Source organism: Ziziphus jujuba, chromosome 6 (assembly GCF_031755915.1).
Source record: "Ziziphus jujuba cultivar Dongzao chromosome 6, ASM3175591v1".
NCBI lineage: Eukaryota > Viridiplantae > Streptophyta > Magnoliopsida > Rosales > Rhamnaceae > Ziziphus > Ziziphus jujuba.
The window spans coordinates 6,677,271-6,692,072 of NC_083384.1; the positions used below are offsets into that span (position 1 = coordinate 6,677,271).

General features: G+C 29.6%; 2 protein-coding genes across 2 annotated transcripts; both read left to right on the forward strand.

The window, feature by feature from the left end:
* Positions 1–4,416: 4,416 nt before the first annotated feature.
* Positions 4,417–6,027, forward strand: LOC107431175 (purine permease 21-like). Its single transcript, XM_016042059.4, has 2 exons — positions 4,417–4,623; positions 4,763–6,027. Exons 1-2 carry the CDS (start codon positions 4,518–4,520, stop codon positions 5,896–5,898), a joined length of 1,242 nt encoding a protein of 413 aa, XP_015897545.1. The 5' UTR covers positions 4,417–4,517; the 3' UTR covers positions 5,899–6,027.
* Positions 6,028–12,257: 6,230 nt separating this feature from the next.
* Positions 12,258–13,940, forward strand: LOC107431164 (purine permease 21). The gene is made up of 2 exons (XM_016042042.4): positions 12,258–12,414; positions 12,617–13,940. Exons 1-2 carry the CDS (start codon positions 12,411–12,413, stop codon positions 13,735–13,737), a joined length of 1,125 nt encoding a protein of 374 aa, XP_015897528.2. The 5' UTR covers positions 12,258–12,410; the 3' UTR covers positions 13,738–13,940.
* The last annotated feature ends 862 nt before the right edge of the window (positions 13,941–14,802 follow it).

Sequence of the window (14,802 nt, forward strand, 5' to 3'; positions counted from 1 at the left end):
CATACTCACCATAAATAATACACAATTAAAGCTTAAAAAAAAAAAAAAAAAAACTCTTCTATTATTCTATTCATGATTAACTTTAAAAAAAAAAAAACTGTTTTATTATTTATATACCAATTGTTTTACTCAAACTAACTTGTAAATATTAGTATATTCGAAATTTTTAAGCTGTTTTGGATTTTAAATATATTTTTCTTATTATATGCTTAAATCCTTTTTTTAAAAATCCTTTTAAAAAGTCCTTAAATTCTTATTTTATTAATTAAAATTTATTTTTATAAGCTATTAAGCATTTGCAAAATAATAATAATAATAATTTACAGATCCCTTTTTTATTTATTTTTATAATAAACTAAGTTTTTTTTTTTTTTTTTTTTTTTTTTTTTTTTTTTTGGTGAAGGAGAGTTTATTGTCAGAATTGAGTGGTGGCAGTTGAGGGATAGTTGTGAAAGTACTCAGAGCCACGTTTAATTGGGAAATGAAGCAATTAAGGTGACTCACAATACAAGGACCAGGTATGGAAAAGAGATTGAGCAATCAAGGACCAGGTATGGAAAGAGATTGAGCAGCATGCCCCGCAGATGAGAAAATTTTCAGTGCAACGGTACTGGTACCACTTCAAGTCAGTACATGACACCTGTTAAAATTTAATGTCAGTTTATCTTCCCAATTTATTATATTCATTATTATTATTATTATTTTTTAAAGTTTTAAAATCTTTTACAGGAGAAAAGCGTGGAGGCCAGGCCACTTATCGATGGGTTTATGGCTTATTCCTTTGCCAACACCATTGTGATTAAGGGTTTGAATGAAAACGTAATAATTAAAACAAAGATAATAAAAGCATCCTCCATATAAAGCTACATAACTCTCCAAAACCTACATTCCAGAAGCATTAGAACTCTCCAAAATCTTTATTCGGAAGCATTAGAGAGAGAAAGCTAGCCTTCAAAGGGAGCTCCAAAGCTCTTTCTTGTTTTTTTTCCTTTTTTGTTTTTTATATGTGTGTTAAAATCATCATGGAAATCTTAGATCCAAATCAAATGAGCACTGACGAATAGAGATACAGAGGTATATTATTCTAATAGACCCACTTATGCAAGATCTCATGTGTTACAGTGCTCGAATGCATTGTCTATCCATCTAATATAAATAAAAAACAATTTGAAAATGAAGGAATCCTATGGATGGATCAATTTAAAGAAAAAAAAAATTATAGCTTTGAGGATCTAAAATTGCAGACAAAGAAAAGGACCGTTCATTTACGCCATGGAAGGGAAGAAAAAGAATCTTTTGAAGAAGGAAATCGCACCACATTCTTTGAAAATTCAAAATACTAAAATGCTATTAACCTTTTAGTTTTATTCTTTGATTCTTAACTCTTTTCTAGGTAAATTAAAAGTTTTTTTCTTCTTTTCTTTTTTTTTTTTTTTTTTTTTTGGTCCCTCCTGTTTGACTTACGGTTAAGATAATGAATAAGAACCGCATTGTTTGCAATAATTGAATGATCAAAAAGTTACAATTATTGAACTTATATACGCCAATAATTTATTACAAGATACAATATAAGAAAGTAAGATTCCTAATCTGTCTAAGTGTAAGCGTCTTAGCTAACTCGCTTGCATACTCACAGCACAGCATTATATAAGATCATAATCTGATAAAATAACATTAAGTAAGGACAAACAGTCGACCAACTTTTACTTTTTTAGGTGAAACATATCTTGGCCAACTTATCACCAATCGAGTCATGCTGTATCTGCAGCCATTAATGCAACTTCCAGTTGAAATTTGGATACCGTTCCTAATTGAGCTTTGTCAGTCTCAAAGTTGTGCAGGTACAGCTAGTTGCATATAAATGACTCAGGCCATTCGGGGGTTACATTTATTTGTATCTACCATTCAACACTACTTTTTTAATAATGATGATGATGATGTACGACAAGTCCATGAAAACTGAAAATTTGCAAAATCTTCCACATCGCAAAATGCCAATTGAGTTTTCAAATGAAGCTGCTTTATCTATGCATTGTGTGAACAGGAAGTATCCGTACTTTTTTTATATATACCACTTGTAAGCACATGCATGCAAGATTTGTTGTCGTGTTTTTGATACATTGACCACATAATTGATTTAAGGTTTTTTTTTAATTTTTTATTATTATTTTTTTTTAATCGGCAGGGTTGGAACCCACTATATTTATTCTTCTTCGTCGCCACTTTCCATTCTTGATTAATACCTTGTACCATATTTCGCTTTTCTTAGGAAAAAGATATTAAAACAGTATACAACCTTATGGCTACAATTGAAGCGTTTGTCATAAAATCACAGGGTTGGACCGACTAAATTAATTCTTCTCTTTATACACTTCTCCATTGTTGATAAATCACCAAGTACCTTTTTTTTTATTATTATTATTATAAGACAAAGATATAAAACTATTAATAAAACGTAATATGGATATAAACATTAATTTATAACGTGGATATTCATTCCATTAGATTTGATCGAACTAAAATGTTTTAAATTTTTATAAAATCAAACTTCAAATATAATTCATTCTAGTCCAGTACTACAGCTCTAGATGAACAAATATTTGTAGCACCACATTGTGCAATACGCATAGCACCAATTAATACTACCCAGCATTTGACAGTCTCGGTACGTTTGCATACCCTAACAATTAACGTGTGGGCCTACCTTTTTTAATGTTGTCGACACAACCTACTCCGACTTATGGAGGTAGGATCATGGACTCATAGATGAGGCCCTTTTTTTTTTCCCCTTTTTTTTTAAATACATTGATTTTTTTAAAAAAAAATTTGTTTAATAACTTTTGCTTGGCCATAAACTTTTTCATAATTTTTATTTAAAAAAATCATTCAAATAATATTAATTTATAGTTTTCAATGTTCTTTTTCTTTTCTTTTTTTTTTCTTTGGGGAAAAATGTTTGACTTTTTTTCTTAATTCTTTTGGTTAATGTAATTATTAGTATGAATAGTAATCAAAATTTTATTTAATATATTAAAGATAATGTAATAATTTTAAAAAATTATATTATAATATTAAATAATAAATTTAATTTTTATTAATTATATTAGAAAATAAAATAGTATTAATTTTCTGATTTTTTAATGTTAAAAATTTTTGTTAATTCTTTTAATATTATATAACTTTTGATACTGTACTAGTATCATGACTAATAATAAAAACTCTATTAAATATGTTATGAGTAATGTAATTTTTTTTTTTAAAGAATTATGTGAGCAATAATGAAAAGTCAATTTAACTATTTTAAAAAATGTTATTATTTATAAAAATAATATATGAATAATAATAAAAAATTAATAATCTATTTTGAATAATGTAATTATTCAAGAAAAACATATGAATAATACTGAAAATTAAAATTTTTTTTTTTAGTTAAAATTAAAAAAATAATTATAATATAATACAATCATGCATCAAACATTATATAATATTAATATAGTACAATACTACACATTTCAATATAGTTTAATCCAATAAAATAAAATAAAACAGTACAGAGCGTATCTATGTTATACTAGATAAATAAGGAAGAACCCAAAGGGCCAAAACAACAATTAAAAAGGTTGACTAGGTCAGGGTCCAAAATGTGGCTATTGGATAAACTCCCCTTCTTGCTGATGCTATGTGGTCTTGGTCCATAAAGTAACTTGAATTAAAGCCCAAAAATTAGTTGCACCCACTTACATTCAAGCCCAAATATTAGTTAGCCCGTTGTTGAGTGTCGTTGACAATCAAAGACTTCAAGTTAACCACCGAGTGCAAGTTGAATATGAGATGAACTAGAAGATAATTCATAAAATCACCAGACCACTCCATTTTCGTTAAAGCAAATATATGCACGTTAATAGCACCAAAAATGTCACATTCAATTGAATATGGATATTGAATATTTTGACATTATGGTAAGCATATGTTGAAAGTGAAATAATTCTAAGTTGAATTATTATTTTAAAAAAATAAAAAAAGAAGAAGATTTTTACCACTTGGCTATCTTCACAAAAACTTATAGCGAGCAACTAAGTAAACATTAATATTATTTTAAAAAAAAAATAAAAATAAAAAAAGCATTATTTTTTGTACTATTGCTTTGCCCATATATTCGAGACCAATAATGTTAATTAGTGCCACACAGTGCGTAGTAGGTTCATTAATTAATTATTACTCCTCCTTTCACCTCAGTCTCAGCGTAAAATTTGATTGATGGCTCTTCCAAGCAATTGCTTCAAAAATATTAGTTTAAAACTTTTATAAAATACGAAACCTTTTTCTTTTCTTTTTTTTTCATTATACTTTTAGTAAACAAAATTTCACGTGAGGAATGAAGTAACAATACCATTTAAAAACAACAAAACTATTCGTTTAATTTGTCTTCTACATATCATTGCAAGTGGACAGGGCACCTTTTCACAGAGCAGCCATACTAATATAAATTAAAGAGCATCACTACTTGGTATCTTTGTATGAGATCCAGCTTTAGATCAAGAACACAGTTGGCTCTCAGTGCGCTAAGCTTTTTGGACATGGCAGATATTCAAGAACCCCAAGATCACCATATTAATGTATTGGGTAAGTAAGGCAATTTTTAAGCAATCTTTGAGTTAAAAAAAAAAAAAAAAAAAAAAGGAAAGCTCTTATTTTGATATATAATACCAGTCAAAGATTGATCTTAACGTATTCTTCAACATTAATTCTTTTGTTTTACAAGATCTGGAAGACAATAGCAAAGCAAGCTCATCCTCAACTGAAAATTCCACGAACTTTCAAGCAAGAAACTACAAGTGGTGGATTCGAATATCCATGTATATACTTTTTGTTTTGTGTGGACAATCAACAGCAACCCTTTTGGGAAGATTATATTATGATCAAGGTGGACATAGCAAATGGATAGCTACTCTTGTTCAAACTGTGGGTTTTCCAATTCTCCTTCCTTTCTATTTCATATCTTCTTCTTCTTCTTCATCAAACCCTACCACCATTAATGGAAGCAATAATAACAACCAAGCAAAACCAAAGTCTATCTTAGTATCCCTATCAATGGTTTATGTTACCCTAGGCTTGCTCATAGCAACAAGCTGTTTCTTAATCTCATATGGGCTTATGTACCTTCAAGTTTCTACTTTGTCAATCATTTTAGCATCCCAACTAGGTTTCACTGCTTTCTTCTCTTTCTTCCTCAATTCCCAAAAGTTCACTCCTTTCATCGTGAACTCCATTTTCCTTCTCACTATCTCCTCCGTCCTCATCGCCTTTCAACCTAATTCTTCGAACCTCAACGGTGTCTCTAAAGCAAAGCAGGCAATAGGGTTCATATGCACTCTTGCTTCTTCAGCACTCAACGCGCTCATCCTCGCTCTCTCGCAGTTCTTCTTCCGAAAGGTTATAAAAAAAGAAACCTTCAAAGCTGTTTTGAACTTGATTTTGTTTGAGTCGATAGTAGCAAGCTTTGCTATAGTGGTTGGTCTTTTTGCTAGCAGTGAATGGAATGGTTTAGGTGGAGAAATGGTGGGGTTTGGGTTGGGAAAAGCTTCTTATGTTATGACTCTTGTTTGGACTGCTATAACTTGGATGCTTTTTCAAATTGGTGCGGTGGGATTGATATTTGAAATTTCTTCTTTGTTCTGCAATGTGATTTCTGCTTTGGCTTTGCCTCTTACTCAAGTTTTGGCTGTGATTGTTTTCCATGATAAGATGGATGGCGTTAAGGCTATGGCAATGGTTTTGGCCATTTGGGGCTCGGGCTCCTATATCTACCAGCATTACATTGATGATTATAAGGCAAAGAAGAATAACAATGTAGCTGAAAATTATGGAAATTCAAGTACTGGAGTACTAGCTAGCTAATTCTGGCTGCTATTTCCTCTACTAGTGAATGAATGAAATGTAAATGGGAGACATTTGTCTTTTCCCTTTAGCCAGGTCCTACAACTTTTGTTTTTTAAGAAAATAAAATGTGAGTTACTTCCTCCTTAATATTTTTCTTAATTTCCTGCTTTACTTTATACATCAAACTGGAATACCACATGTTTAAGCACTGGTTGGTGCAGTGGTTGAGCTGCAACCTATATTATATATGTATGAAATTGCTATGGTGAGGGAAGATGCTCACCAAGTGGTAGACTTCTTCCCCTACCATACACGATATATATATCTTGTTGTTCATAAACTTCAATTATATATAATTTCATTCATTAATTAGTTTTTTAACATAAATGAGACAATTTAATTTTCATAACAAAATTATACATATGTGTTAATTATTAATTTGAAAGTAAGTTTACAATACATATTAACTTTAATTAGGCTTATTATCATTGTAGTTGATAATTTCCTAGTCAACGTACTGGTTGTATTAATTGTAGAGAGCCAGTTAATTTGTTCTGTTTAGTCTGTATAATTGAGCTTAAATAGCCCATCTTTATAAATATTTTGAGTAAAATATTAAGATTTTCTTATAGATATCTTAAATTCCAAAAGCATCAAGAAGTGTCAATTGTTCTTCCCTATTTATTCTAATTATATATGATAGTATAACAGCTGGGGTAAGATCTGCTATCCGTATGATTATATGGTGACCTGGTTACTAGCTAGGACTAATTTACAAAATTGATTCGTAGTTACTTCATCTGCATGATCTTATCACATATGGTCTAACCTTTTTTTTTTTTTTTCTATGACTTGTAATTTATCATAGATTATATTCTTATTTACCTAATTAAGATCTCTAAAAATAGGACCAAAACACTATAAGATAGACTAGAAACTTTTCAATTTTCAATCTCACTAATATATATTATATATAACCGCTTCATAAATGGATTCTATTTGTTATTTTATGTCCTTTAGACGTCTAGCAAAGTAATAGAACTTAAAGATATAATTACTATATATTACGGTCGTTCCAATCAAAGATTTAGCTCAGCTTCTTAATTATGCGAGTAGGCATGAAACTTAATGGATAAGGGGAAAAAATTGTTAGGATTTATTGCACTTTTATATCTAACTTTGGTTAAATTTCACATTTGGCCCTTGAATTTCAATTCCAATTTTTCATATTAGTCTAATTTTCAAATTGGTAACCAAATTAATTAACAAAAAACTAGTCAATTTTTTTTAAAAAATTTTTAATACTTTCTGTTAATGAATTCGGGAATTGAAATGTGGAACATTTTGAATTCAATGCTATCAATGTGCAATATAACAATCATACAGCTATTAAAACGTAATTATCCCCAATTATTAACCCAAAAAAATATTCATACATTTCCATCATTTTATTCCTGTGCTAGTTATCAATTCATATACTTAGAGAGAGAGAGAGAATTTCAACTTTATTATACTTTGTCAAAGAAGGGGCCACTTTTCTGATAATTGCTATCGTTGCTTTTAATTATTTTATTCTAAATGGACAACCATTGATTGGTAAAGGGTAACTACTAATTAGTTTCCATTATTCGACCTCTAATTAATGTTTTTTTCAAAAAAAAAAAATAGATTGTTTCCTAATTTCTCTTCTCCCTTTTACGTAATATGACATTGACACATATAGGCCCAGTTTAAGTTATCCTTATCTGATATTGGAGATCATCACGTTTAGACCTGCCCTTGATCTCTAGTTCTGTGGACTTTGCAATATAAAAGCTGCCATAATCATGGGCTAATTAACAACTTCAATTAATATGATAAAGAAAAAAAAAAAAAATCCTTACACTAGTAGTCAATTTTGTATATATATATATAAATTTTTTTTTAATCTTTATTTGCCAAAGTACCATTAGTTTTCTATGGCATAGATATGTAAAATTAAAAAATGCATTTGGAATATATATGCACATAAAAAGTCTCTATGAGGTTTAGTCTTATTTTTCTTGATATTCACTGTTTGTGTTTCACAGCTTCAGCAGAGGACCCCTGCTTGTGTTTGCATGCACTCTCATACTTCTTCTTCCTAAGGATCATAAAAAAACCAAATTACCACTGGTTGCGCTCTTCTCCAAAAGTTTTAAGCTATTAATTAACAAGTAAACTGTCATTATATTTATATTATCTTAACACTACTTCACATATAAATCCGGCCAATTTTTTGGACTCAATTGAATTTTTTTTTTTTTTTAGTGTACTTTTTGGTGGAATTGTTAATTAATAATGAGTGGAAGGGTCTAAACAAAGAGAGATATGGAGGGATATGGATTAACTGGGGAAGGTTATATATAATTCATATGGTAATATGAGGTAATGGCAATGGTGCTTTAGAAGGTGTTTGATTTGGGGTTCCGTTTGATCTTATTTCCATCAGCTTTACCCTGATGATACAAGTCCAATAAGTATACTGATTCTTCAAAAAAGGAGAAAAAAAGAAATCCAAGCAGAATACTGAAAATGCAAAATTTGAAAAATAGGTGGGCATCTTTGATAGATGCTAACACCACTATTTAACTAAACATATATTAGCGTATGTATATAGAGATCAACTCAAATATTATTATTTCCTGCACTTTATGTGCCAAGACACTCAAAGTGGAGTATCACATGCTTAGCTAGCTAAGCTTTGGTTTGGTGTGGTGGTTTCCCTTTTTTTTTCCCCTCTTTTTTTTTTTTTTTTTTTTTTGGTTTTGTTTTTTATGGTGGTTGTGACCTATATATGCAAGCTATTTTCATATACAGGAAGTCCTTATTTTGACTACCAACTTAATATACAATAAGCTGTAGGGGCATCAATTTGTTCACTAATTTTTTGATAACATATATATACATACTATTATCTTCATGGATCTCCATTTATTTACTTATTTAGATTACATTAAAATATATCAACCAATGATGTATTATCACATTAGTTGATGTCTAAAATGTTGGTAAAATAAAAAGCTAATAATCCTAAAATAAAAAAGTTAATAATCCTAATAGTAGTCCATTAATATATTAAATCAATTAGTTTCGTCAATTGTTGTTTCTATCTTTTCTATACTCCGAATTCATGTAAAATAAAAAATAAAAAAAATAATTTGCTATCCCTATCACCCCATACTGGCAAAAGAGGAGCCAACTTGGCTGCGCCATCGCTTACTTGATTAGCTTAGAATCAGCTAAAGTTGTGCGTTACAATTTGGCTTCTCTGCCATAGCTCCCAATATATACATAATGTAGCTTTTTTTTTATTCTCGGTTTGGCATCCTTTTCTCCACTGAAACATTTCTTCTCCTCTCGTTTTTATCATTTTTTAATACCTTTCAATTTTTATGTCAGATCGTTCTCCTGTGACCATTTTGCTAAAGGGGAAAGAAATTGTAATATTTTTATATGGGGTTTTGGATATGGCAGCAGAGATAACAATTCTCCCACTCATATCATTATTTTAATTGCTAAAGCTGAACCTTCCATTATATGTTTAAATAATGAAGAGATAACAGAGGAAAATATTTGGTGAAATGAATGTTGGAATGAGTGGAAGACGGTGGATTCTTTCTTTTTTCTTCTTGTTGCATTTTGAAGTCAAAAATAAAAAATAAAAAAAAGAAGAAGAAGAAGAAGAAGAAAAATTTGGTTCAAACAAAAAAAAAAATGTAAGTTAGCAAACAAATGAAAAAGTATACTTATAATAAGTACTTGTTTTTAAAAATATGCAAAGAAAAAAGAAAACAGTACTGGTATAATGAGTAAGCAAACAAAGTATATATTTTTGTCTACCACCAGAGAAGAAAAAAAAGTATAATTTTTTGTGTTTAGATCCTCATCACCAAACCCCTAACCCTTTTCCTTTGATTCCCACAAGTCATGACTCTTCCAAAAGAGATAGAAAGAGAATATTCTATTTTATTTATTGCTTAAAGAATTTTTTTTTTTTTTTTATCTTGCCATAAAAAGAGAATATGGAAACCATGACTTGGAATTTTTTTTTTTTTAATTATTATTTGAGCATTTGATTTTTTTTTTTTTCCATTTTGAAAATTAGCATTTGATAATTTTAACCGACTTTTTTTCTATGTGACTTAACAAGGGCTGCCTATTATAGGCTTCTGGTGGTTATTGGTTGGGTGTAAATTACTAAATCATGCTCACTAATATTATATAAACCAGTCAAGGGATCCAAATGATTATATAATTTTAATCTTAAAAAATTATACCCGTAGTTTCTGCCTTTTTAAGATTTGGGTGGTCAATCGGTCTCTACGACCATAACATAAATATGCTTCCTTTAGCCAAAAACTTTAAATTTTTTATCTATAATGGGTACATCATAAGTATGATGCATGATATTTTTTATTTCTTAACATTTTACTGTGAGACGTACACTTTATGATGGAAATATATATATATATATATATATATATCAATGTCTATAAATGATTCCATTTGGATTGAGTAATTATCCACTCAAAAAATAGGAATTGTACCATTCTAATACTTAAAAAGGATTAAAAAAAATATTATTCATACTGGAAAAAGTGAAAGAATCTTGAATAGAATCTTAACCTTGAGAATATAAGCTTTCTTCTTCTTCTTCTTCTTCTTCTTTCTGTTTTTTTTTTTTTTTTTTTTTTTTTTCCCTGGAAGAGAATATAAGCTGTCTTGAGTTGTTCTTTCGATAGAACATGAATGAATAAACTATATATGCTTTATTAGCTTGGCCTTAATGTAGCATCTTAAAATTTCACATAGAAAAGGAAGAAAATAGAAAGAAAAAAAACCTTTTTGAGTGTGTAACAAAAGATTAAATAAAAATCGTTAGTGGACCATAAGTCTCTCTCTCTCTCTTTCTCACACACACACACACACACACACACACACATACTCGAACAGAGACACTTAAAAATACATAGTGTAAATTAAAAAAATAAAATTGAGAATCTCAATTAAAAAATATTGCAAATACAGAACCATTTAATCAAAAGTAATTAGGACAAAGAGAAAGCCCAAAAATATAATTAGATCTTTATATAAGAATTCTTTTCCCCCTGTTTCATAATCTTTTTAACACAAATAAATAAATAAATACATACATACAGACACATAAATGGGTTTGATGCCAAAAACAAAAGCAAAAAGACAAAACATATAAATCTGGTCTGGGTAGGTTTAAGTAATTATCTTTGAATAAGTATCATAGTCCATAAACACTTGTTTTCTTGTGAACTTGTGGTCAACATGTTGGGTCGTTTTGATGAAATATAGGGGAAAAGAGGATTATTTATAATTAACTATAAACAATTTTAGCAACAAAAAAAAATAAAATTAATAATATTAACAAAATAACATTTAATTCAAAGTGCATGCACCTGTTGTTTCTCAAAGGAAAAAGGTGAGCAACGAATTAAGTGAAAATGGGTGGTCTGACTTTCTTCGCCCGGAAAATTAAGCTTGGAGAAAATAATTTTTCTATTTTGGACTACAGGTAGGACAGCATAATGAAAAAGATAAATTGTCCTTTTTCTTTTAATTTTTATTTTATAATTATGCTGGTCAATTCAATAGGAAATACTTTTTAATCTTGAAACACTAAATTATTATTGACGACCCAAAAAAAAAATTATGATTAAGAATAATTAAATTATATATATGTTAAATCACAGAATGTTAATTTTGAAAACAAAAATGTTATGTCTAATATCAGGACATATAAATGGATAATTGATTGATCAATACTTATTCTCAAAAAAGAATTCATAAATACAGTTGGCACGGGATTTACTGGTTCATGTCTTTATCTATACTTAATTTATAATTTATCCAGATTCTCTAATTAACGTATATGTGAGACCCATTAATATCACTAGCTACTTCTAAAGTAGATATTATCACCACTAGATTTTTTTTCTTTATTTTATTTTGAAAGGAAAGTTAAATCTATTTTTCTATCGCATGACTAAAAGAATTAACTTAATAATATTATGTCATAATTAATATATAAAATTATTAATTATTAATTATTAGATAAATAACTAAAAAGAGAAATTGATTTTTAAATTGATTAATTAATAAAACTCTATTAGGAGCTCATCTTGACGTCACAACATGATCATAATGTTTTTAAATAAGTTTGTATTTTCACACACCCTTTTTGTAGACTAGTGGAGTTAATGATATTTTTTTGTTTGGTTTTGTTTTTTTGTTTTTTTAAACTTTCAATTTGTCTACCATCCAAAATAGTGAATGGACTTCCATGTGACACCTCACCAGCAAGAATATTGACATGTTATAAATGTGCATCTGTTCTCAAGTCTCAATGTAGAAAGATCACCGAGAGAGTGAGAAAGGGAGAAAGAGAGCTAAAAAACGCTGCGTTTCCACCTCCTCCTAACCTCTTCACCACCACCTCTTTTTACCTGCCAGAAACTCAAAGCCTTCGGATTTATATAATGGGTAAGTGAAAAATGCTTCACGAAGACCAATCCTGTTTCTCAATATGTTCTATGATCTTTCTTTTATTATTATTTTTTTTTTCTCAAATTAATTTTATAAAAACAAATAATTTTTTAAAATTAAAAAAAAAAAAAAGGAACATTTTTTTGTTTAAGTTATGTAGTCTTATTTCTCTGTTTTTCTTATGTTCTTCATCACCCAGATCTAGAGAAAGAATCAAACCCACAAAACCAAAATTCAACAAACTTCAGTGGGAGAAATTGCAAATGGTGGATAAAAATGGTGATGTCTATGGTGTTTGTGTTGGCTGGTCAAGCTTCAGCAACCCTTCTGGGAAGATTGTATTATGCTAAAGGTGGACAAAGACAATGGATTGCAGCTTTTGTCCAAACTGTGGGTTTCCCAATACTCCTTCCTTTTTATCTTCTATCTTCTTCTTCATCCCCAAATTCCACAACCAGTGGTAACACCACCAACCAAACAAAATCACCCTCTTTCTTAGCCCTCACAATGGTCTATGCTATTCTTGGTTTTCTTATAGCTCTGAGCTCTTTCTTATCCTCATATGGCCTTTCATACCTCTCAGCTTCCACTTTCGCAATCATTTTTGCATCCCAATTGGGTTTCACAGCTCTTTTTTCATTTTTCTTAAATTCCCAAAAATTCACTCCTTTCATTATCAATTCCTTAATCCTCCTCACAATCTCCTCTGTCCTCCTTGCTTTTCAACCAAGTTCCTCATCACTCGCCGGGGTTTCAAAAGCAAAGCATGCAATTGGGTTCATTTGCACTGTTCTTGCTGCAGCAGGGACAGCACTCAGTCTTGCTCTCTCACAGTTCTTCTTCAGGAAAATTATCAAAAAGGAAAATTTTTCAGCTGTTTTGGACATGATTTTCTTTGAGTCATTCTTTGCGAGCTGTATGATTTTGATTGGGCTTTTTGCTAGTGGTGAGTGGAAGGGGCTGCGCGGAGAAATGGAAGGGTATGAATTGGGGAAAGTTTCCTATGTAATGACTCTTACATGGACTGCAATTTCTTGGCAACTTTTCCAAATTGGTGCAGTGGGGCTGATATTTGAAGTATCTTCTCTGTTCTGCAATGTTATGAGTGCTTTGGGATTGCCTCTGATTCAAGTATTTGCCGTGATCATTTTCCATGACAAAATGGATGGTCTAAAGGTTGTGGCAATGATTTTGGCCATTTGGGGATTTGTTTCTTATATTTATCAGCACTATATTGATGAGCACAAGTCCAAGACTAGTAATAGTACTGAAAATAATGCAAATGCTAATGGAGTCGTAGTTACAAAACCTCCTGTGTGATATTTAGTAGGTCATCAGAAATGAATAACATGCAGTAGAAATGGGTATTTCTTACCCTTTTTTTTTTTCAAAGAGGTCGTTTTCTCTTGGTTGGTAGATGCTTTATATACCAGCCATCATATGTAATTAAGGAAAGTATTTGACAAAGTTTTTGACTAATATCATCTTAATCATTGAATCAAAATATTTAAAAAATGTGTAAATTATGACTATAACCATCTATAACTTTTCATTGTTATCTTTGCCACGTATCTACTAAAGGGCCAATACAATTTGGTAAATATTTTGGTTTACAAAACTCTCGTGTGTGTATAGATATATATATATATATATATTATTACCTCCAAAATTAAAAATAATAATATTATTCTTTCTTGCCCATTTTTATATATCAAAGTGCGATGTCAGAATCGCAAGGTATGACATGTGCTGAGATGGTTATGATGCAGCCTTTTATATATGTTCATATAATTATACTTGTAGTGCCATGCCACTACAGTATGACTGTCTTGTCGGAGCATATCAACTAATCATTTTGTTATAAGAAAAATAAATTAAATTAAATTTTAAAAAATAAAATAAAGAAATAAAACTAATCATTTGCCTGTAGAATTGTGTAATAGTATTGATTGCTCGTAGTTTTTTTTTTTAATTATTATTATTTTATTCCTGTGGAGAGAAAAGCTTTCACTGGAATTCTGCCCTGATTTTCAGAATTCAGATCAACTTTAACGTATAACGGTTTAACAAAGCTGCGTTTGCCGCAGTTATAAGTACCGAGTAGCCACACATATACACACAAAATAATATAAAATAAAATATAGTTAATATCATATAACTTTACTCGTTCTAATACTTATACTGAAAAATAAGTTACGAATTAATTAAAAATCTCAAAAGCGAATTGCATTTGATATTTATGATAATTAATGCGTTAAGAGGCACCCATTAAACCACTATTAAAAATTATTTTTACAATTTTTGTATGTTTCCAATTATTTTGACAATTTGTTATGTTCTCAGCTATATACAGTAAAACTTCTATAAATTAAATGAATATCTTTA

Bases quoted from the DNA above. Each gene is read 5' to 3' on its own strand.
- LOC107431175 (XM_016042059.4), top strand. From the start codon at position 4,518: ATGAGATCCAGCTTTAGATCAAGAACACAGTTGGCTCTCAGTGCGCTA. The intron at 4,624-4,762 runs GTAAGTAAGGCA...TTGTTTTACAAG, and splicing joins TCACCATATTAATGTATTGG to ATCTGGAAGACAATAGCAAA.